Genomic DNA, 23,702 nt, shown 5'->3' with positions numbered 1-23,702 from the left:
TGGAAGAGGTCGGGAAGGTTCAGAGAGGGTCTAAGGAGTCCCCAACACCCTTCCAGAGAGTTTCACAGAGTTTGGCTATCAAGAAACCTCATTCGTGAGCTTCTACAGGAAGTCTGCAGGGGTTCTACGGGATGTTTAGGATTTCTACAGGATGTTCTATAATTTTTCTACAGGATGTTCAGAAATGGGGTTTTGAAGCATGGATGGAGGAAAAAAGGTGGAGGAATGAGTATGGAGGTGAAATAGGGGTGTAGGGGAGTTCAAGACTTGGAGGATGGAGTTGAGGAGTGGCGTAGATGGTGAGATCTGTTCAAGGAGGGATGAAACGATGTTGAACAAGAATATGAGAATCATGGCAAAGTAAGCGGATGAGGCAAATGTAAGGTAAGGGTTCTAAGTGAAGGGTGAAGCAGGTAGGTTGGATGGAGTATGGACACGTAAGGAAGGATAACAGGTACTCTGCAAGTGGTTTTTCAAACTAAACAAACAAACACTTATAAAACCTATGACCTAGTTACTTCACTCTAATCTGACCTAACAGCCAAAGGAAATGAACAGAAGTTTATTTGCAAGGAAACCATGTGAGACAACTATGCAACTAAGCAATCCTAAACCTAAACATGCATCCAAAACTAATATCAAGTTCTGCAAATGAGATTCGAACACTAATAATTACATGGTGAAGCAAAGAATGTGTTGTTGTGGGCAGCAAGGTTACATTGGTCCCAGCTCATGATTCCACTGAAGGGGAGGTGAGATCCAAAGTACTTTGTAGCCTTTTTCTGAATATATTCCATGTGATTAACCTATCAAGTAAATTTGAACATCAAGAACCTTTTTAATCATTGAAAGCAACCTAAATAACAACACAATATTTAAATCTAAATAGTAGATTTTATTCTAAGAATGCAGCAAAAACACATAAATATAAACAGAGGAGGTACTGGGTGCTTGAGATGGGCCCAACCCCAAGAGCTACAGCCTCCTAAGAGAGATTTAGAGCTGGTGCAAAGCTGGATTCATCTTTATTGATCAAAAGAAATGTTACATTCCAAAAACTGTCCACAAGGAGAACTTGAAAATGTGCTGAAAGCAAAGCTAATCTACTGCCTAAAAATCGAACTACAAAATGACTACAAAATGAATACCAAATGACTAACTACTGGCTGCAAAATGACTAACCACTAGCTACAAATTGACTAACTACTAGCTAACCAAAATGAGGCCCTAAGCCTTCTTATTTATACAAATTGAGGACCCCAACAGTCCTCCTAAACTTTAGGGACTCGGCTGCCCAAAACTTGTAGTTAACAACAATCCTACTTGACTTGCTTGGCTGCCCTTGTGCTAATTGATTTGGTGGCCCTTGAACTCCGAGCTGATGGTGGAGAATTCGAGGTAAGGGCCCATAAATGAAGGGGACACCTTCCTACAAATCCTCTCCCTTGTTCTCCCACGAATTTGGCTGCCAAGTGCTCATTAAAACCTTCAATTTTGTCTCCAAGTTGACCAAAAAGGCTACACAAAGCACCCATTAGACTTGTTGGCATAATGACTAACCCAATTCACTCTATTAGCATAAATATAATAAAAAACATGCAATAAACTAATGAGAATGGTGGATTAAGTCGAATTAGGAGGTTGAATGAGCCCAAATAATTATCCATTTTTGGGGCTCATCATCTGCTAAAAATTGCAACGCTTTGTAGTCGACTTTTCTGCAATTTCACCTTGTGCCCTGATTGCCTCTGTGTTGTAGATCACAGGTGTGCTGGCCGTGGATCCAGACGCTCCAGATATCCCCGTCTCCTACTGTCGATGAGCTGCAGACCATCCATGATTAGCGTTACTGTAATGTAGTAAATTGAATACCAAATTTTCACATCATTTTTCCTATATCCTTTTTCTCTGGTTATTCATAGCAGTAACAAACTCTACAACAGAGGCCTAACTGTTCTTTCCCTTTCGCTTGTTGTTTATATATCTGAATTGAAAGAACTATCTATTTGTCTCAGAAACCTATTAAGTAGGATAAGGAGTTAACAATTTTAGTCCACTTTGTTTTTATTGTGTTCATATATCTGATTTACAGAACAATTTCACCTTGTGCCCTGATTGTTGCAGACGCTCCAGATATCGCCGTCTCCTGCTGTCGATGAGATGCAGACCATCCATGATTAGCGGCTTCGTTGAGAAGTTCGAAGAGCATCATGTCGTCCGAATCGTTTTCCTTCAGAGACAGCACTGAAATTTCAGGATTCCACCAGCAGATTCCTTCGTTGGCATCATGAATAGCTAGTTCAATCATATACAATTATGTTTAGAGTCTATTTTCAGACTACTGTAATGTAGTAAATTGAATACCAAATTTTCACATCATTTTTTCTATATCCTTTTTCTCTGGTTATTCATAGCAGTAACAAACTCTACAACAGAGGCCTGACTGTTCTTTCCCTTTCGCTTGTTGTTTATATATCTGAATTGAAAGAACTATCTATTTGTCTCAGAAACCTATTAAGTAGGATAAGGAGTTAACAATTTTAGTCCACTTTGTTTTTATTGTGTTCATATATCTGATTTACAGAACCATTTAATTGACTCAGAGAATGCATATTTATTAGAAATTAGAGAGCACAGTTTTTATTGGAAAGGAAATTATAATCAAATTAAATAGTTTCAGTAAAATTAAAAAAATTAAATTTCAGTAAAGTCAATATCAAATTAGATAAGTAAAATTTAAAATATTCTGGCAGCTGTGGTTTAATTAGGTGAAATCAAGACCATATACATCTGCAAGCTGCTTTAGCTGATTAGGCGAATTTATCTCTTCATGGTTCAGTTTTTTAAACCTGTATATTTACATTTTTCCCTCATGCTTTTGATTGGGATTCTGAATTTAGAGATAAAGACCCATACCTTCGTGAGCAAGATCTAGAAGCAGAGCCTGTTGAAGCACACGTTTATCCAGGACCAGTAGCTTCAGTCTCCATTCTGACCTTAGTCTTAGACATTGAAGCTAGAAAACTCGACATCCTCAAGTTCATTCGTGTTAACAGAATTTGTGAAACTGAGAATGGGTGAGCAAGCAGAGTTCTGGTCACAATCTGCCTGACTTTTACAAGAAGGCTCCAATGGTGCAGCCCACTGTATCTCTACTCCATAGTTCCACTGCCTCGCAGGCACCGCCAGGTTGAAATTTAGGACACTCGTGTAAGCCCTGCAACCACCTGAGTGTACCCCTATTTTCTGAGAAGCAGTAAAACCTCCCGCTATAAATGTGCAACAGACACCATCTTTCCTACACGCCATGGCTGCCTCGGCTTCATTAATATATGTATGACACGAACTGCTTGAACTGCAATTCAATGGCGATGCCAGTATTATAGGATCGTCGTTCAATAGCATAACCATGTTCGTACTTGTAAGATTGAAAGGCAGGCTCTGATTCAATTGCAGTCCCTGGTTATTCATGTCTCGAGTCTTGCAAGAATCGTTAAGCAGAGGCGAAGGTTGAATAACCAGCCTCATGGTGGCTGGATTGATACTAATGCCACAGGGAATGAGTCCCTCACCTCCCTGCTGCCTCAGAGCATTGATCTGTTGTCTCAAGTTTCGCTACGACGCGGTTCGGCGAGTGCCTCCGCACTCTGCATGAGAGCAGCATCCCTGGGAGTTATGGGATGCTTTGCTACCTCTCCACAAACACCAAATACATTACCATATGTAAGCGTCTCTAGCTCTTCACCATCAGAAGCCGATTTCCTAATTTGTTGCTCCAGGTTCATTTTTTTCCTACTTCACTCTTTCTTATTAGCCTTACAAATCCAACTCCAAAACAGAATTGTATCTCTCATTGTCTACCAATCCCTAGATAATTTCGACCTTAGCGAGCCATAAATCTCAGACCTATCTCTCACAAACCTCAGTATTGATCGCAGTTTTTGTGCTTCCGGCGATACTCGTTGTGGATGACCATCTGAAAGCATAAGTGTCAGGTTCCTGTAATTGAGTCCTCTGGCTATTAACACGTATGTTGTACGCACGGAAACGTGGCATACCAAATGTCGTTTTCTCGCTCTTGCAACTGACATAGAAGGGCAATCGACTATTTCTCGCTCTTGCTGACCTCGTTTTTTCTATTCGGCTTTAACATGGCACTTCTTCATAAATGTCGAATCGACTATTTCTCGCTCTGGCTGACCTCATTTGTTCTATTAGGCTTTAACATGGCACTTCTTCATAAATGTCGAAAATGTCATCTGGAGAACAAGCTTACTCTTACATTTTCACCTCTTTGCTATATGGTGTGTCATGAGTATTTTTTTAAAAGAAAGTAAAAATATTAGCATTGTATGGGGATTCAAAATTTCTGCTGAATTGATTCAATAGAATAGCTAATTTAAAGGTCCTACAATAAGAATAATACGATAATATGTAAGTTTTTCATTAGTACTTGCAAAATAAGTACAAGCACATGGCTTGCATGCAATGCACGTGGTAAGGGAGAGAGAAAGTGGCTGGTCCTCATAAGTTGTCCAATACTAACAGACTTTTATAATGACTTTAATAAGTTTGGTTCCGTTTATGACTGTCCAGCATTCGAAGTAATGCTGTATCTCTCCCTCGAAGTGTTGTTATGATATTATATTGTATAACGCATTAGATATTTTTTTTACTCATTGCTATATTGCCATATTAAGCTGCGGAGCATCTCTTTGGCGTTCTATATATTATGAAGAAAATAATTGTTTTATAAATTTTTATTTTGATATTAAACATGAATCTTAAACTTCTAATAAATAATAATAATTAGTGTCTTAGCTTAATGTCTCACTTGACGTTGTTGAATTTGCAAATGAAAATTAATTAACTAGAAAAGCAATATGAACAGGGTAGTTCATATCGCTGGTTTTCTGTTCTATCAGACTACAACAAATGATGCGCTAAAATGCTGAAAGAACTCTATGCTCTGCTCTTTTATTTTTTTATATATGTCGTATTTTGCTGGCTGCCTACAACAGATGATGCGCTAAAACGCTGAAAGAACTCTTTGTTCCGCCCTTTTATTTTTTTATATATGCCGTAGTTTGCTCGCTGCGCTGCCACTTATTCTCTTTCTATTCATATTTATGTTTTGAACTTAATGCAGGGACTTGCTGCCTCGCAGCCTCCCTTATTTCCATTCTAATAAAAAGAAATTGATAAGACACCTTTGTTACACAATTTAAAAAAAAATGTGTCTTTTTTAATTTGGAGAAGAATAACTACGACCCAATAACAAAAAATGACTAAACCCAGTAACTGTTCCTTTGGATGGGCAGGAAATAATTTTACACTCGCCAGGTTTAAAGGTAATAATTAAAAAAAGGACTTTCATATTTAAAAATAATAATTTATAAAAATATTATCTTTCTATTTACTGTTAACCTTTTAGGAAAATAAAAAGATTTATAAAATTACAAATTTGTAAATAAATTAATAATATAGGTTAAAATCAGTTCCCACGGGTGTCGCTTGTTGGCTAGGGAATGCATTGCTAAAATTATATAATATCTATCTTGACCTTTTATGCTTTTCTTTGTTGCAAACTCTTACGTGGTTAGTCCGATTATTAGGATGTTGGTTATGGATTTCCAATGGTGTGGACTTTAATATAGGAGTATAAGCTTTGTTTATAATGTTATATAATATATTATATTTTAAATGATAAAGAAACATATAATTTATTTTTTCCATATTTTGGGTTTTATAAGAATAAATTTTTTAAATTGAGTTGGTCTAAGTTTTGATAAAAAATTATTTGAGTTATAAATTTTAATTATGTAATTTATATATTTTTAAAAAATTATATTTTTTAATATATTTAAAAATACATCTAAAATAAAATAAAAAAATCATAATCATATAAAAAATATTGAATTAATAAAAAATAATGAAGTCAAAATTAATTTAATTAAATTTGAGTTAAATTAATGTTATCAAACAATACGTAGTTTCATTACTAATCTTAATCCAATAGTTTGTGAAAATTGAAAGCAGATTTTTTTATTTTCATTTTTAATGTAATTATATTTAACAAATATGTATATTTTCATTAAATATATTTAATCAATTTTTAAATCACAGAAAAAACAAATATTTTGGAAAAATTCTAAATAAAATATTATGAAAATAAATTTATAAATTATCTTTTTAGAATTAATGAGAAGTATTATAATTTAGAATAATTGAGAGTAATATAAATAATACAAATTAAATTAAAAATAAGTGTTTAGGTATATTATTGTTGATGATGAATATTTTATTGGATTTTAAGAAAGTAAGAAATTATTAGGAATTCTTTAACATTTTTTTCTACTTTCAAAAAACATTAAAAGAAACATTTGAAGGTGACTATAGTTTGGTTCACTTAAAAGGTTAAGAAACTTGTAGTATCACAAATAATTTGAAAATTAGATAGAATGTGAGTATAAGTGGATAATCTAAGAGAAAGTAATTGTCATCTTCAACCCTCATATTGTCACAAAGGTGACAAGCTCTTTGGTCCCATGGTATTTTGGGAATTGACCAACATCTAATTTCACTATGAAGTCAATGAAAAGTTGTTCTTCTTTTAGCAATGTTCATTTCATTCTTAATAGTAGTCAAAACATAGATATATTTTTTATTTTCCATATTGACATTGATCACCTCCTTATATTATCTTATTTTCCTTTTTTCCTTTAACTCTTTATCGCCCCAAAATTTCTCCTTAAATTTCAAAATAATAATACTTTAAATATTATTATTATTATAAAAAATAATCTCCTTTTAATCCACCAATGGTTTACCCACAAGTGGAAATATTCATGCCATCCCATAAAGGTAGTTTTTTTTTCTAGAGTTACAAGAACCTCCTAGCCTCCATGTTCTTTAACATTTTCTTATACATGAGATACCCAGTCACATTCATGATTTTAAGTAGGGGAAGACTTTCTTCAATCAAGAGGATATGATAGGGAATCTTTCCTTTAATCTTGAGTTTATTTGTTATGAATTGGTTTTGAATCTATTTTATGTTCCTCGGTGATGGTAACATACCTCAAATTTAAATGCTAAAGAGTACAATTTCCTATGGTTTTCCATATTCCACAATTTTCTCTTGCATAATGGAACTTATATACTAAATCTATATATGACAATTATATATGTTGTTGCAATCTTTTATTAATATCATCTTCCTTACCTAGTGAAAGCATGAAGATGGGTTACACTTGGGCCAAATGTCGCTATAAAATTTCAAGTTTTTCCTCTTTTATGGAATTGCACCCTTCAAAATTCATATAAGAATTATGAATTTTGATTCGGAATAAAAATATAATATATGGAGAATTATGTTGTTTTCCTAATGATATTTTTGCAACAAAAAAAAATAGTGTCGTATAATCTCTCAATTTTCCATTAAATGCAATATATGTCCTTGCAATTTTTCACAAAAATTAAGAGATATGTGTGTGTTCATGTAGCATAATTTAGTCTAAAAAGTATAATTTTTAAAATATATATATATGAGCATGATCTACATGGAGAGAAATAAGTTTTTCATATTAAAATTTTATCTTTTTATGCAAATTATATATATATTTTCGAAGTTGGTGAAGTAATATTTCAATTTCATTTTGGAGACACATGTGTTCACATAAGATTTTTTTCAACTCTTTAAATAAATCGAAAATCCAAGAGTACCCTTTTGAACAGAACTTGTAAAAGAAGATGGTGGTATTTTTTGAAATTTTTTCATTCTGTGTATTTTATGTTATTGATTTTTTATTCAACCCCTTTGAAACTGTCCAAAAAAATTTCAAGTGTTATGTTTAAAAGAAATTAGACAAAAAATATCATATAAATTTGAAAGTGTCAAATTCATATGCCAACTTTCAAATTCATATGCCATTGGATAGAGGATTCTTTCACGAATCCAATGTGATCAACTTCGCCACTTAAGGACAATTTCTGCCTGAAGTCCGATAGGGTACAAAATGGGGTTGTAGAGAAATCTGCAGAAGAGGTGTTGAAACTGCAATTTTTAGGACTTCAAGAGCTCAATCGAGCGCTTAAATTCAAAATTCAAATTTCTCTATCGAGCGTTAAAGAAACCCTTGATCGGGCAGCATTCGTGGTTAACTAGCGGCTCGAGAGCTCAAAGGCTCGATCGAGCCATTAAAAAGTCAACCCGCCAACGACCTTACCAACTTCTTATTAATGGTATTAATGGCGGATCATACAACAAAAGGGTTAAATCGAGCCTTTGTTGTCAACAAATTGTTTAGTTTCTAAATTTGATTGTGCAAAAAAAACAACAAACATTCTTTCATAAAGAAATAATAGAGTGTGGAAATTACACAAAGATTCACAACAAACATGAGATTTGGATCTAGAAAAAGAAAAAAATTTCCATCCAAGAGGAAATACGAGAGAAAGCTAAAGAAAGGATGAGAAAAAGTCGTTAGACATTGAGAGAACAAGAAGTTCATGAAAATACAAGTAATTTAAATTGTCTCACTTCTCATATTACTTGCTCCATATTGTATGTATTAGGAAGTATGATTGAAAACCAAAAAGAAATGGAAAATGAAACAATAAAATTAAGATAAAATAAACATTGAAAATAATACCATGTAGTTACAAAGTGAGATGTAGCAACAACTAAATAAAATCTCTTGCAGTAGTACAAATGATTGAAAACCACTTGAAATCGTGCAAATTACTGAAAACTACTTGAAACCATGGTTTATTGGAATTTTTTGAAACCACTTGAATTCATGCAAATTATGGATCATCTTTGAATTGCAATGGTTTAAGATAACCCACTAAAAAGTAAGGATGTGATTTAATCAAAGAAAACCATTGGAACATAATTTCCATATATTATTTACATGAATTAAAATTCATGGCAATTTATTTACAAGAGGGATTAAAGATTAAAGATCGTGAGGAAATTTATTTGTTTAACTCAAATTGTGAGTCACATTAAAGATTGTTTAAAGGAAGTCACTAAGGGATTTTGTTTCCATTGTTGATTGGCATGAATTGGTCGCTGATCGTGAAGAGAAATTGAAGATAGAGGGGGAATGCACAAAATTCATGAGGCTTAAACAATTTTGAAGAGAACTTAAACAAATTAGGAGAAAGAATGAAAGGGAAGAGGCAACATATTTTGCAGAAAAATATGGAGTGTTTATGGCTAAGTTGCACGAAACGGGGAAACGGGTACGAGTTTCCGAAACGGGAAGCGATACGAAACGCGACCTCCCCAAATTTTGGAAACGGGAAACGCGAATATATATATATGTGTGTGTGTGTGTGTGTGTGTGTGCAATCATAAAGCATAAATGATACATTATAATTTATTGCACTTAAACATTAAGATTTAATTTACATCACATTTACTCATGAATGATCACATAATGAAAATAAAAATATCGGAATATCCAAAAGCAACGTTTATTATATATCCAAATCTCAAAATCAGCCTTTATTTATATTAATATATGAGGCAGCAAGTACAATAAAGACTATAATGCTGCAAGAGAGAGATCCAAATCAGGATTTTCTGCATCCACATCCCATTCTTTAGAAGGACCACTGTTGTATTAGGAGTCTCCTCCTACATAGTTGAACGACCTTAGTGCTCTTGATTAAATACACGTTTCATACCCTAGTACCCTACATGATCTTGATTATTGGGAGTTTCCCCTGCATAGAGGGCTTGATTCTCTTGATTAAATACAAATTCCATACCTTAGTACATGATAAAATCCAATGGAAACATTGCAATCCCCCCAATCCTGAAATCCTGAAAAACAAATAAGTCTGCTGGATTTTGAGTGAAATCTAAAATTATACTTTCTCCATATGAAATCCAATGAGGGCGAAACCACTCTCAAACATCCTGAGTCATTTCATGGTAATGTTAAAAATTTAAGTAAAAGGATGAAAATGAAAAATAAAGGAGAATATCACTTTTACTTTAAGAATTTAACATTACCATGAATTGCATATGCCTCAAACTTCCTGATGAACTGCATATCAACACTAGGGCAAAAATTCACTTTTATAACTTTAGACACACATCTAGAAGTCACTAACATGCCCTAAAAGTAAATTAAAAAACAAATTTAAAAAAAAAAAAATTAAAAAAAACACAAGTTAATGAGGAAACGTGGGTCGTACGGCCTTGAAACGCGTTTCCAGCCGTACTGGCCACGTTTCCGTTTCGGGAAACGTGGCAGTATGGCCGGAAACGCGTTTCACGGCTGTACCAAACGCGTTTCGTACCCGTTTCTGTACGGAAACGGACCTCTATGCCACGTTTCCTGCAACATAGGTTTATGGCTATAACCAAGGAACCCATATCTAATGAAGACAAGAATCAAAATGCATATATGGAGTAGATCAATGAAGATGAAGAGAAAATGAAACACAATAATAAAATATCCAGATGAAGAATTGAACAAATTAATGCATAGTTTGCCATCTTTCATAGGTGTGAATTATGAACTTTGAGAAAATAAAATGGAAGAGTTATTTTGTTCATATCATGTATTGCACTTTGTTCAAAAAGAATTAGTTGATCCCCATGATAAGAGAAAAAATGCATTATCATTATTTCTTATTGTGACAACAACTTATGACAAGATTTTTTAAAGTATTTTATATGAATTTGGTCAAGTAAACATTGTAAAAGTGTTTTGGGATACTCTAGAGATGAAGTATAGTAAAAAGTGAAGAACCACATTGCAATATATTAATACATCAAAGGGAGCTTGTGTTTAAAGCAGAGCTACCAATTTTTTTTATAGAGAAGGTTGTTGGAGAGAATGAAGGGACAAAGCTAGATCCATCAAGGGAAACCAATAAAGATGAATATGGAGAATGGGAAGTAGATATTGAAGAGTTTAAAGTTAATTACGATGATGAACACCTTTGAGATGAAATTTGGTGTCAAATGTTGCGTCCCAAGAAAATTATAGATAAATTACTTAGTGGAAGAGTAACCAAAAATGAATAAGATGAAACTAAGTACAAAGATTGTGATGCAGAAACAAATGTAGATTTGTTTATAAAGCATAATGATATGGCAAAGGAAGACAGAGATGGAGAAAGGGGAAAAACTCTCAACATAAAGGAATATGAAAAGAACCCAAATAATGATAATTTTGTAAATCTGGCAAATGTTTACTAGTGTGCAGATTTTAGTAGCAGCCAGGAAGAAGTAGAAAAATAAGAAGATGAGAACTCAGATGTAATGTCCATCTACAATCAAGATTTGATATTTGTTGAAGATAACATGGACTCGTAGAAAATGAAAAAATAAATAGAATTTTTTTATGTATTGTAGCCCTAAATAAACATTATTATGGGTTGATGTGACAGCAGACCACTGAACAAAGTTTAAAAACTATCAATAATGAAAGTGAATTTGTTGAAAAATAAGTTCATAAATTAACATCATCCCAATTGTAACAAAAAGAAATTAACATCATCCCAATTGTAACAAGAAAATATACATATATATAAATAAATTAACTAACCCAATTTTACTAACTTTGACTTACTATCACTCAATTATAAATTTCAAAATATTTCACAAAATTGAATTCACATAAAGGAATTTGACTATTTGATTTGCATTTTTAAAATACAATTGGAAAAAAAAAATCTCAAATTGACTATCAAAATTCGAAACACAGTGCACTTCCTCCTCCCTGTAACCATGTCCTTGCAATTCCAATACAAAATTATTCTCCATCTTTTGTCCTTCCAATCTCGATGCAGCTCCCCACAACTTGCCATATATCACTTGTTATAACAGATTGGCCCTGTCGTTTTAATAATAACACGACTAAATAATATTACAACTCCACATAAATATGTTGATCAAAAGGATTACCTCTCACGTAAATTGAAATGATTCTATGGACATCGTCGAATACTTTCTTATAAGGGAAGCGACCGTGAAGGTGACAGTCTAGAAGGTCGATTGCACTGCAGAAGCGCTGAGGCCTTCTCAGAAAATACCTGAAAAAATATCTCTGTACATTCCTTGCCAATGTGGGCTTGAACCAAACTACCCAAAAAGATCTTCACCAGATTGGATTTCACACAGCCAAACATCTTTGGGTCATCTGGTGGTTTAAAACTAGCCACCACTATAATCACCAATCAATATCTGTCAATTCTTACCGAAAGGAGCATAGTCGCCCAACAATTGCACGTCTTCTGGTTAATCTCTTACTGCATTTTCAAATACTCGATTGGCATCTTCACCATTTGCCAATGCCTTCCACACAAACTCTGCGTACTCTGTGAGAAGCCAACCTGCTTTACGAATACATGAAGTGTCTGTTTCCATTGAGTTAGAGCCTTTTGGTAATATTTGCAAGACACACACAGCACACATACTCTGCAAACTCCATGTAAAACCCTCGGCCCATGCTCACACCATCCCGTCTCTGGCAACATTCATCTCCCACCTTTCAACGACTTTCGTTTAGTCTGTGTTTTTGTCATGGTCCTATTGTAAGTGATAATGATAATTTTACATCCACGCCATGCTTCAAATTAAGCGCGTGGCAATGAAATTTTGAATATGTTCGAAGCTAACATCCTTGTGATTAATTACAGTAAGTAAAAAAATTTGTCGTGCCCAAACTAAAGACTTACACATTATAGATATATTCAGCGGATAAATAGAACTTTACAATGACCCATGTAAACAGTCCACTTGAGCAATTCATTGAAAAAAAAAATTCAATGGGATATTTTTTTGTTTTGTAAATTAGGTTATTTGGGTTTAAGACTAATGAGATTTATTTGGCCGTGGGGATACCAATTAGTAATGAATAATTGAGTGTGTGGAGATGCCCGTGAAGCAAGAGATTTGGAGCATAATTTCAATTTTGAATATGTTTAAAAAATATTTATATAAATAAAGATGAGAATTAGTATTTTTTTTTTCTCGGCAAATGCTAATTTTATTAACTGTAAAACAAAGTAAAAATACAAGGGGGCGAAGCCTCGGGAATCATCCTCCGAGAGCATTCAGAACAACATAAACTATCCCTTGTGAGGGAAGAACTAGATACATAAGCAAGACAGCAGATATAGCCACCAAGAATTAACCAAGGAAACATGAAGAGGAGGTGAAAGCCGTCTCTCTAGAGCATATGACCAGAGCACGAGACCATTACATTGCTCAAAATTCCAGAGACCATTACATTGCTCGAAATTCCAGAGGATTTTTACATTACTAAGCAACATAGAGAAAATTAAGACTGCCTGTCTGAAGATTTCCGACCCAAGCTGCGTCCAAAACCGCTTGAGCTTGATCATGTTAGTCATCCGGAAAACCAAAAAGGAAAGGGCCCAGATGGCCTCAAAATGCAGCGTCCTCATGCTGAGGTTCCTCCACCACCAGACAGGCGTTATCCTTCCATGCATCCTCATGTCCAACATCTTCATCACCTGGGTGCCTCATCAGGGGACGCGTGTCACTATCCATCTCTTCCCAAATCCTCGAGACAGCGGTTTCCGGAGGCCGAGAGGCACTGGGAGCCTCGCTCCTTTCAAGTCTCTCCCCCTGATCTTTCGCCAGACTTTCCCCTGCAGTAACCTGTCTGTTGCTTTGACTGCTGGCTCCTTTGAAAGCTTCCTGAGGAGGCTCAGACATCAGGTGCACCCGAATTGGAGGCGGAGCTTCTTCTTCAGAGAAGAGAATGGTGATATTGGCAGTGATTACAGGTCTATTCAAATTGCTCTGAAAAGTGAAATGAGTTGTTTGGAACCCATGATACGGAATTGGATTGTGAGCAGGATCCACAGAGCTGGGAGCCGGCCGTTTTCCACGCCCTCCCCGACTTCCCCCGGAACGACTCCTCATGCTGTGGCGCACCATGATGAGGAGAGTCCGCAGAGGCCGAGACCGGAGGGTGATGAAACAATCTGGAAAACCGAAAGCAGAACCCAGAGAGAGGTTACACAACACAGAAACCAACTTAAGACACGGACGGCAGGACTGTAAATGCAGGGAGAGCGACGCAGGAAAAGTAGCAGGGGAAGTTGAAAGCTTGCCAAAGTTTCCAGAGACTAGACCGCTATCTAAACGCCACACTTTCCCAAGCCAGAGGTGAACAAGAAATGGAATACACAAAGAAAACTCACCGTTGTTTGCAGAGAACAGCCAGCCCCCGAAACCCACTTCCAGCTTTAACCAGAGACATGAAGGCAGGGCGCTTACAGTGGTAATGAAATCCCTGAACGCCATGGATAAAATAACCAAAGCCATACCTTGGACGGGACGAGTAGTAAATGCAGAGAGCGTGCCAAATCTTTTGCTCTACAAATGATCCCTCAAGAATCGAGTGAGCCGCTTGAATGTCACACACATCAACCAAATAAGCTTCTGGAGAATCGCGCGGGTCTGCATCTGGTAGTACCAAGCGCCTCCATCTGTCCTGTGAAACATTATGACACATTGATTTCACCCGCATCCGGGTGTGCTTCTCCTTCCTGATACATTTCATTTTTCACAAGATTTTTATAGTCCAAGAGTTGTGACTCAGAGGCCAGCCTGGATAAGGATCCAGCATGAAGGTTCACCCCACATTCAACTCCAATGTTTGCTAATAAATCCGCTACTTTATTTCCTTCTCTGCGAATGTGCTTCAGCGTGACCGCTCTGTGAGAGAAGAGCCAACATTCAATGAGTTCGAGCCTTTTAGCCATCCTCCAGCTATTGCCAACTTTGTGAGAGGGAGTTCCTTGCAGGATTTTGGAGATCATGTTGATAATGATCTGAGAATCACCCTCTATAATAAGCGGAAAGAATCCATTGCTTTGCGCAAGGATAAGGCCCTGCCAGAGACCTTCCAATTCTGCCGAATTATTGGTATCCCATCCCTTGGAGCCTAGAAAGTTTAAGAGGGGGGTACCCTTATGATCTCTGAAGATCCCTCCGAAGCCTGAATTGCCCGGATTGCCCTTCGAGGCCCCATCAAAGTTAAGCTGGTACATATGCACTGGAGGAGGCAACCATTTCTCAGGTGACTGATTTCTCGGAGGCTGTGTTCCTCTGATTATCTGTTCTTGCTTCAAGTTAAGGTTCCAATTGGCCCATATTGATTGTTCTTGGGGGCTGTTTGGAAGGTCCTCCTGGTACCAGGTTTTGAGAGAAATGGTTTCCTCAATGTTTTGGCAAATTATTTTCCATATATTCTCCAGAGGCATAGAGTGATCTTTGAAAATTCTGTTGTTTCTCTCCTTCCATATGGCCCACATAAGAAAGCCCGGAATGAGCTTCCATAGGAAATTTAAAATCTTGCTTTGATATGGTGTCCACTCCCAGTTACGCACTGTGGTAATGATGTCTCCGTGAACTCTTCCTTCCCTCTGGCAGCGGAAACTAACCTTTTCCCATAGCTTTTGTGCTAATTGGCAGGAGTGCATGAGATGCTTTACGGTTTCCTCATCTTGTCTGCAATTGGGGCATATTGAGGGCCCATGAAAGTTCCTCTTCCTAAGATTGTCCCAGGTAAGAATCTTGTTATGACATAGGAGCCAAAGAAAGGTGGAGATTTTCGGCCATAGGGAAGGGTCCCAGACTTTGCTCCAAATAGGATCTTTCACTAAATGATCTTTGATAATGATGTTGTAAGCCTCTCTTGTATTGAAGGTACCTTTTTCTTCATATCCCCATCTAAGTATATCCTTTTCCTCGGAAGGTAGAATTCTCCTTTTCTTTAATTCTGTGTCTATCATTTGTTGGACTTGTGGCGTTTCTTGACTCAAGAACTGATCCGCCTTGAGCCATTCCCTGTATTCTTGGGTTGATGAGAGCTTCTAGAAGTTTTTAACTTTATCCTGTGCTTGCATATTCTGCTCCGGTGGTTGCAAGTGAGAAAATTGTTCCTTTAATTTGGGCATCTGCTGCCATGAATCTTCCCAAAACTGTGCAGTGTCTCCATTCTTCACCTCCCAAAAGCTGTGCTGCTGAATGAGACTTCTATGCTGCTTGGCCGAGTTCCATATGAGAGAACCCATGCTGACTTCTGAAATTCTTATTCGTTCCTCCACTGGGCAATGGCTTGCATACTTGGCTGTCCATAGAGAAGCCCATGGGGTGAGAGGTGCAGTTAGCCATTTCCACCAAATTCTAGCACCCATGACTTCGTTACTGTGAGAAGGATCCCTTAATCCAACCCCACCCCCATTCTTTGGGAGACAGGCTTTTTCCCATTTGACAAGAGCCCACTTACGCCTGAGACCGTTGCTGCCCCATAGGAAGGATCGTTGGAGCAACTTGATTTCTTTGAGCACCCATTTGGGCGCTGCTAGGATGGAGAAGAGATACAGCGGCATGGCCTGAAGGACTGCTTTTATAAGTACCAGCCGGCTCGCCATATTTAGAGATCTGTGAGTCCAGGAGGTGAGACGAGTCTCTAATTTTTCCAAGAGAACTTTCCATGAGGAGTGCTTGAGGGCCGAGGCAATCAGAGGAGCACCTAAATAAGTGGATGGGAGGTTAGCAATGGAGAAGCCCAAAATGCGTGCTATGGCGGCTTGAGTGGTAGCTGGGGTGTGGAAAAAGAAGATCTGAGATTTGGAATTATTGATGGAAGCACCTGAGGCATCCGAAAAGTCCGATAGAAGAGATTTGAGCTGTCAAGCTTCCTGGACAGAGGGATGCCCAAAGAGCATGTTGTCATCAACGAACTGCTGGTGAGTGAAGGCTGAAGAATTATGAAAAGACAAGCCTCTGAGGCGATGGGACTGCTGGGCTAGCTTAATACTCCTGCCTAATCCTTCCGCCATAATAACAAATAAGAAAGGGGAGAGAGGGTCTCCCTGTCTGATACCCCGAGAGGGATGAAAAGTGGAGGAGGGGATGCCATTGACCAAAACAGAGAAGAATGAAGAGGAGATGAGACTCATGACCCATCTAACCCAGGGGGGAGCAAAGCCAAAAGCGATTAAAACTTTTTTAATATATAACCAGCTAAGACTGTCAAAAGCCTTCGATAGATCTAGTTTGAGGAGCATACCTGGCTTTTTTTATTGCTTCAAGGAGTGAATTATTTCATGAGTTAGGATTATACCATCAGTAATCTGCCTGCCTTCAACATATCCAGACTGCTCAGGCGAGATGATGAGAGGAAGCAGCAATTTAAGCCTGGAAGCAATGACCTTGGAAACTATCTTGTAGATTATATTACACAGAGCAATAGGTCTATATTTGTCAGGCTTGCTAGGCATATCTACCTTGGGAACGAGAGCAATGAATGTGGCATTCACTCCCGGAAACATCCATCTCAAGGATCGCGATTCCTCCACCACCTGCCAGACTTCCAACTTGATCAAATCCCAGAAGCTATGAAAAAAGTTAGAAGTGAATCCATCCGGGCCTGGAGCCTTTCCCGCTTTCAGCTGACGAACTGCTAATTCCACCTCCTGTAAGTCAACAGGCTTAAGGAGAAGTTGGTTATGCTCTTCTGAAACAATTTTAGGAATGTTTTGAGTAACTTTGTCTATGGCCCTCGATCTATCTGCATTTGGTTCGCTATGCATTTGCTTGAAATAGTTGAGGAGTTCGCTTTCAATCTCCTCATGCGCTTCCACCTTGACTCCCTGCTCATTCTGAAGGTGAGTTATGTTATTATTCATTCTGCGCTGGATTGTGGTGCTATGAAAGAATTTTGTATTTTTCTCTCCGTCTTTGAGCCATCTGATTCGAGATTTTTGTCTCCATAACGTTTCTTCCTACTTAGCCCTTTCTATGATTTGCGCCTCAAGAATTTTTTCCCGTTCTAACATATCATCTGATCGGCCTTCATCTATAATCCTCTATTGCAGTTGCTTCATTTCTATCTCAAGGGCGCTCCGGACTTGGAAAATATTACCAAAAGAATTGTGATTCCAGCTTTTGATCTTGCTTTTAAGATGCTTTAGCTTCTGCTGAAATTGAAACATCTTAGATCCTGTTGGGGGGAGAACTTGTTCCATTCTGAAGTGATTAGTTCTTGAAAATCCGGATGAGACAACCAAAACTCCTCAAAGCGGAATGGTCTCCGGGTCAGGTTGCCAGGACGCGACCATTGAAGGGAGATGGGCCAGTGATCAGATCCCGACAGAGGCAGGATGGAAGCTGCAAAGTCTCCACCCATATGAATAGCATTATCTGAGAGCAAGAATCTGTCCAGACGAGAAGCCACCTGCTGAGTCCCTGCTCTCCTGTTGCTCCATGTGTATAAACCATTGTTGAAAGGTAGATCCATGAGCCAGTTGTTTTGAATGAAGTCTTTTAGAGGTTTCCCTTCCTGACTCCCTCTGCATCTTCCACCCCTCTTCTCTTCCAGCCTAGTAATCATGTTGAAGTCTCCTCCAGAAATCCATAAAGGGTGTTCCCTGTTGTGGTTAATTGCAGAGAGAGTGCTGAGTATTTCTGCTTTATGTGGAGCCTCTTGGGGGAAATATACATTGGTTAAGAGCCCGTGTATATTTGTCCCGATGATGTGAAATGTTGCTTGGATAAAGTTCTTGTTTGCATGTATTTTGTCTAGTCTGATAGTTCGAGAGTCCCATAATATTGCCAGGCCTCCAGAAGCCCCCTGAGCATCCACCGCCGCATTGAGACTCCCTGGCCAGATTTTAGCTGCAATACTTTCCACAGCATATGAATTGCATTTAGTTTCTTGCAAGAAAAGGATTTGTGGTTTTTCTTGCCTCATCATGTTTTTAAGAATTCTTCTCTTCCCTGGGCTATTAAGCCCTCTTATGTTCTAAGATATTAACTTCATGGGGAAGGGTTGTGATCAGTGTTATAGTACTTAGTTAGCTTGGAGTACCTGCCTGACTCCACTAACATTTTACCTATTCTTATTGTTCGCTGGAGGTCTGTTTTCCTTCCACGCTTTTTGATGTCTTTAGTGATGAATTTCCCATCCCAGGGGCCGCCTGTCTGAATACCTAAAGATTTTTGCCTCTGCGCTCGATTTAGGATCTCCTCCAAATTCTCAAGTTGTCTATCTGGAATATTTTCAAAATTATTTGTAGTGCAGGCCTGTTCTAAGCCTGGGATATCCAGTTCCCCAATATCTATAGCCTCTGTTTCCTCCTCCATAATCTGAGCGTCATTGAATTCCTCATATTCCTCTTCTGCTAATCTGGTATTTGAGTTTAAGTTGTCCACGTCCATTCCTTGTGTATTCCATACTGGGGCTTTTTGTTTCTCTGAGGTAGAGGCCCCTGTGAACAGGGGTTCTGTTTGAGATCCTTTGGGATCTGCCTGCCTCTGCGGTTTGACCTTCATCACCTCCGTTTCTGTGGGGGCAGGAATTTCTGGGCTCGTATCATTTTGGTGAGCTAAAGCTTCGAAGCTATTCCGTGTTGATGGCCTGGAGGAACTGGCCGGAGGTGCTCTAGCATTTGAGGCCTGTTTCTTGTGATTTTTCCTGCGATTGGTTACTTTGGTGAATCCATCTGCACCAGATGAATCAGATCCGGCAACAGGAGAAGGTTTTGGAACTAAAGGACAATCCCTGAATAAATGTCCCAGGGCATGACATCTTCGGCATCTAAATGGTACATGTTCGTAATCAATCAACTGAACCCATTCAATATCATCATGAGAGACACTTACCGCATCTGGGAGCGCCTGATTGAGATGCATGTAGACGCATATTCTTGCAAATGAAGTGTATTTACGGATTTTTGTTTCCTCAGCAACCTTGACAAATTCTCCCAGAACATTTCCAATCGCTTGTAGGGATTCTTCCTCCCAATACTCCACTGGGAGTGAATAAAGTCGGATCCAAACCGGAGCCCAGCTGAGATCCTCCTTGTCAGGGTTGAAACGCTCTACCCAACCTCTGAGATACAGACCGACGGCATTAAAGAAGTAAGGCCCTCCATCCAGCACTCTGTTCCTGTCCTCCAAGCAGTTGAAAATGGCAGTGAAAAAGCCTTTTGGTCCCAGTTGCAGGGTTATATGTCCCTTTGGGTTCCATTTCACAGCAATCCAGCTCCTAAGCGCCTTCTCAGTCGGCCAAAGCCCAATGAACTTACCGATTAAGGCATGGTCTCTCATGTACTGAATCTGTGCATTGATCCTGTGTCCTGGGAGTTCTACCCTCGGACGCACAGAGGCTACAGGTTTGCATGTAGCCGAGCTAACCTTGGGATGTTTATTGTTTTGTCTTGCTTGTTGTTGGTCCAGATCCTCACCGTCTTCACTCTGATGAGCCAGTTTATCGCTTTCTTGATTCCCTTGCCGCACAGCTTCGTCTTGCGGGGGAGGCGCTGCACCCTCCCCCTGAGGGGGGTCCATGGATAGCTAAACCCTCTGGCAGGAGGCCCAGGATCGTGATTTCGTCAGAGTTTGCAGAGCGTCGTTTGTCTGTAGCAGGCTGCCGTCGCAGAAAGCGTTAAAACCCTAGCGCACAGAGCCTCTCTTCCCTATGGAACTCCGAAACTAATTTTCAAGAGATCTGTGTTTTGAGAATTAGTATTTTTTAATAAGTATGATAAAGTTTATTTGTTTTTATTTGAAAAGTTTAATATTTATATTAAAAAATAATTATGATTTTAATTGAATTTATTATAAGTGAATTTATTTTCTTTTACATTAAAGATAAGAAAGGTGCGTTTTAATTTATATATGAAACACCTTTTTTACCATGTCATACAATTTCAAGCAACATTGTGATTTTTTGTTATTTAAAATAATATTTGAATGCATAAATGGATTTAGCACTTTAAAAATTAAAAATCTTTTCCATATTTTAATTAAAATTAAGTAGAAAAATCATAAAAAAAAAAGTCATTTTTTGTTATTTAAAATAAATTTTGAATGCATAAATGGATTTGGCACTTTAAAAATTAAAAATCTTTTCCACATTTTAATTAAAATTAAGAAGAAAAAATCATAAAAAAAAGCATTTCATGGATAAGAAATAATATAATTAGTAATAATAATCATTCTAACATATTTAGATAGACTTCCTTAAATTAAATAATCAATAAAAAAAACATACCTCGATTAAATGAGATATTTTTTTAATATTGTATTTGAGTAATGAATTTTTCATTTAATAAATTTGTTTTGATGTAAATACTATTTTTTTGTTACAATATATATTTTAAGACACTGAGGATTTCCTTCTTTTCTATAATATAATATTTGTGAGCAAAGTGTTCTTCAATATGGTAGAGATGTTGTAATTTCTTTTATGACATTTGACTCACTCAAAATAAAATAAGAAAATAAATAAATTTAAAAAAAAAAATTAAAAACAAATAAAGTTAATAATTATAATTATAATTAATAATTAAACTAACTTAGATACATCTTAACTGGAGATATACCAAGCGGCCAGAAAAATCAAATCGAAAAATCTCTTATCAAAATATTTGAAAGGAAGATAATTCATATATATATATATATATATATATATATATATATTATATATATATATATAATTTTAGATATGAAGATATTCTTTTGCATAGATATCCAATCTCCATCTTTCTTTGGATTTAATGCATAGTTTCCATGCAACTTGAGGCATTTCTTTGCTTACATTATCATTGGAGCAATGGAATTTAGAAACTTGTAAGTTGTGACATCAATTTGGTGTAACTGGATTTTGGAGTAAACCATCATTTGGAATAGTATGTATATGTATCAACTAATAATTTGTTGTCAACTAAATTTCTCTTATTAGATGGATATGAAAACTAGACGATGGTGGTATGTTCTTGTGCCCTTTTAGGGTGTCATATATCTCTATTTTGTATCAAACCTTATATTAGATAATGCTAGAAATTATCTCCTAATTTGCATGAACTTAGTCTTATGGGGATTCTAAATATTCTGGTGGTATAATATAAATTGTTGTTTTTCAATGAAGTTGAAAGATATACAATGGATAACCATCAGTACTCTACCTAGGATTGATTATATACTTTCAATAAGAAAAATAAACATGTTTCAAATGTTTAGCTTGTTTTGTTGAAACCTCCGCAATTGTTGTTGTCAAGGTATTATAATTTAAATATATTTAATTTTTAGTTGATATGTCTACAACTTAGATTAAAGGGCATAGTTTCTAAATAATACACCAAGGTGTAAATTATTTTAAATTTTCAATGAAATTCTTTTGTCCAAAAAATAAACTAGTTAGATAGGATTTGGAGCCCTTTTAGAGTGAGTTTGTTATGATTTTATTCAATGTTACTTTAATAAGCAATGCTTTTTTTGTTTATATATATTGATTTTACTACAATTTGGTGATAAACAGAAGGAAGGATTTGATCAGAGCATGTTTTTACCACATTTAATACTTATAAGTGTTTGCTCTCTAAGAATGTAATAGTGGAGGAAATCATAACATAATCCTATAACATGATGTTAAGAGATCTACAATGTCCATTTATTATAATTTTAGTCTTTTAATTTTTAAAAGGTTCAAATTCTGTGCATTCATTCTAGTTAACATTAGTATATATCTCATTATCCAAAGCAATGCTAAAATATATACAGTGAAATGTACTTTATCTTTAGATCCATTAGTATATATTAGATTAAGTAAATCATAACATAAACCATATTAATTAATCTACTTTTGAGTTTTTATTGATAACATTCAACAGTTTTACTATGTTGGTCATCTTATATGTCCCATAAGATATCCTTAGTCATATTTCATATATACAAATGATATGGCATGTCTGTGGCAATGACATTTGATTTCAAGTTCCAAATATTTTATTGTACTTGTTCTATGCAATTTCAAACAAAGATTCTAGATCTAATAAGTTATTTGTGTCTTATGGTCATTTTGTTTTTTTTCCTTATGATAAATATGTGAAAATTTTAACATAATTATGTTATTGAAGGCTAATTTTATAATAAGCATTTATTAGTGAAGGGTTAATTTATTGTAAGGACATTACTCTTGGAAGACAAAATTTTAAACATCACATTTTTTGACAAGAAACATAAAAACCCAAAACATAAACAAAAAAAAATAAAAATTGTATAATAGGTAAAGAGAAATCCAAATTGCAACTCTGCTGGAGGTATAACAACTCTTTCTATTCCTTTATGAGATATGATTTGAATTTATTATCCTTGGATTTTAGACGGATTTGGAATTAAATCTTGGCCCTCGAGTACTAGACTTCCTTCTTGTCGTTGTTGGATTTCTCGCCTCTGGGTGAGATGGCTTGGTTGGGCCTGACTCACCTGACCCCAAGGCACTCATCCATGCCACGATGGTCATTGACGTGGCATATGCTAACTTACATCTTGATGACCGGACACTGAGCCCCCCTCCTTTACATGTCAATCGTATGCTACGTGGTGGGCCTTCAGACCCTCTTGTTTTGCATGTCAACAACAATGGGTAGAAGCATCAGGAGATACGTGGTATGAGACATAGACGAGGGATTGCAAAAGCGGTAAAGACTTCCTTCGAGCAATTTTGGCCACAATGTTCTAAGGGATTGAGTTGTTACTCTGCAAAAGCGTGCTTTGGTGGGTAAACGGGCATTTTCGGATATGACAAAGAGTGATATGCAGGACTGGGTTAAGAAACAATGGTATCATATCCTTCAGTGTAATCCCAAGGTTAGTCTTCTAATGAGTGGATGGTTCGTTATTCATG

General features: G+C 36.7%; 2 protein-coding genes across 2 annotated transcripts; both read right to left on the bottom strand.

The window, feature by feature from the left end:
• Nucleotides 1-3,003: 3,003 nt before the first annotated feature.
• Nucleotides 3,004-3,528, bottom strand: LOC149140131 (wall-associated receptor kinase-like 20). Its single transcript, XM_089450901.1, has one exon. It carries the CDS (start codon nucleotides 3,526-3,528, stop codon nucleotides 3,004-3,006), a length of 525 nt encoding a protein of 174 aa, XP_089307027.1.
• A 14,453-nt stretch (nucleotides 3,529-17,981) lies between these two features.
• Nucleotides 17,982-18,767, bottom strand: LOC149140130 (uncharacterized). Its single transcript, XM_089450900.1, has one exon. It carries the CDS (start codon nucleotides 18,765-18,767, stop codon nucleotides 17,982-17,984), a length of 786 nt encoding a protein of 261 aa, XP_089307026.1.
• Between the last annotated feature and the right edge of the window lie 4,935 nt (nucleotides 18,768-23,702).

This window comes from Pinus tabuliformis, chromosome X (assembly GCF_031772625.1).
Source record: "Pinus tabuliformis cultivar Carrire ecotype Pingquan chromosome X, CPIR1, whole genome shotgun sequence".
Lineage (NCBI taxonomy): Eukaryota > Viridiplantae > Streptophyta > Pinopsida > Pinales > Pinaceae > Pinus > Pinus tabuliformis.
Note: the sequence above shows the minus strand (reverse complement) of the source record. Positions and strands in the feature narration are given on the sequence as shown.

Bases quoted from the DNA above. Each gene is read 5' to 3' on its own strand.
- LOC149140131 (XM_089450901.1), bottom strand. From the start codon at position 3,528: ATGAGGCTGGTTATTCAACCTTCGCCTCTGCTTAACGATTCTTGCAAG.
- LOC149140130 (XM_089450900.1), bottom strand. From the start codon at position 18,767: ATGATGAGGCAAGAAAAACCACAAATCCTTTTCTTGCAAGAAACTAAA.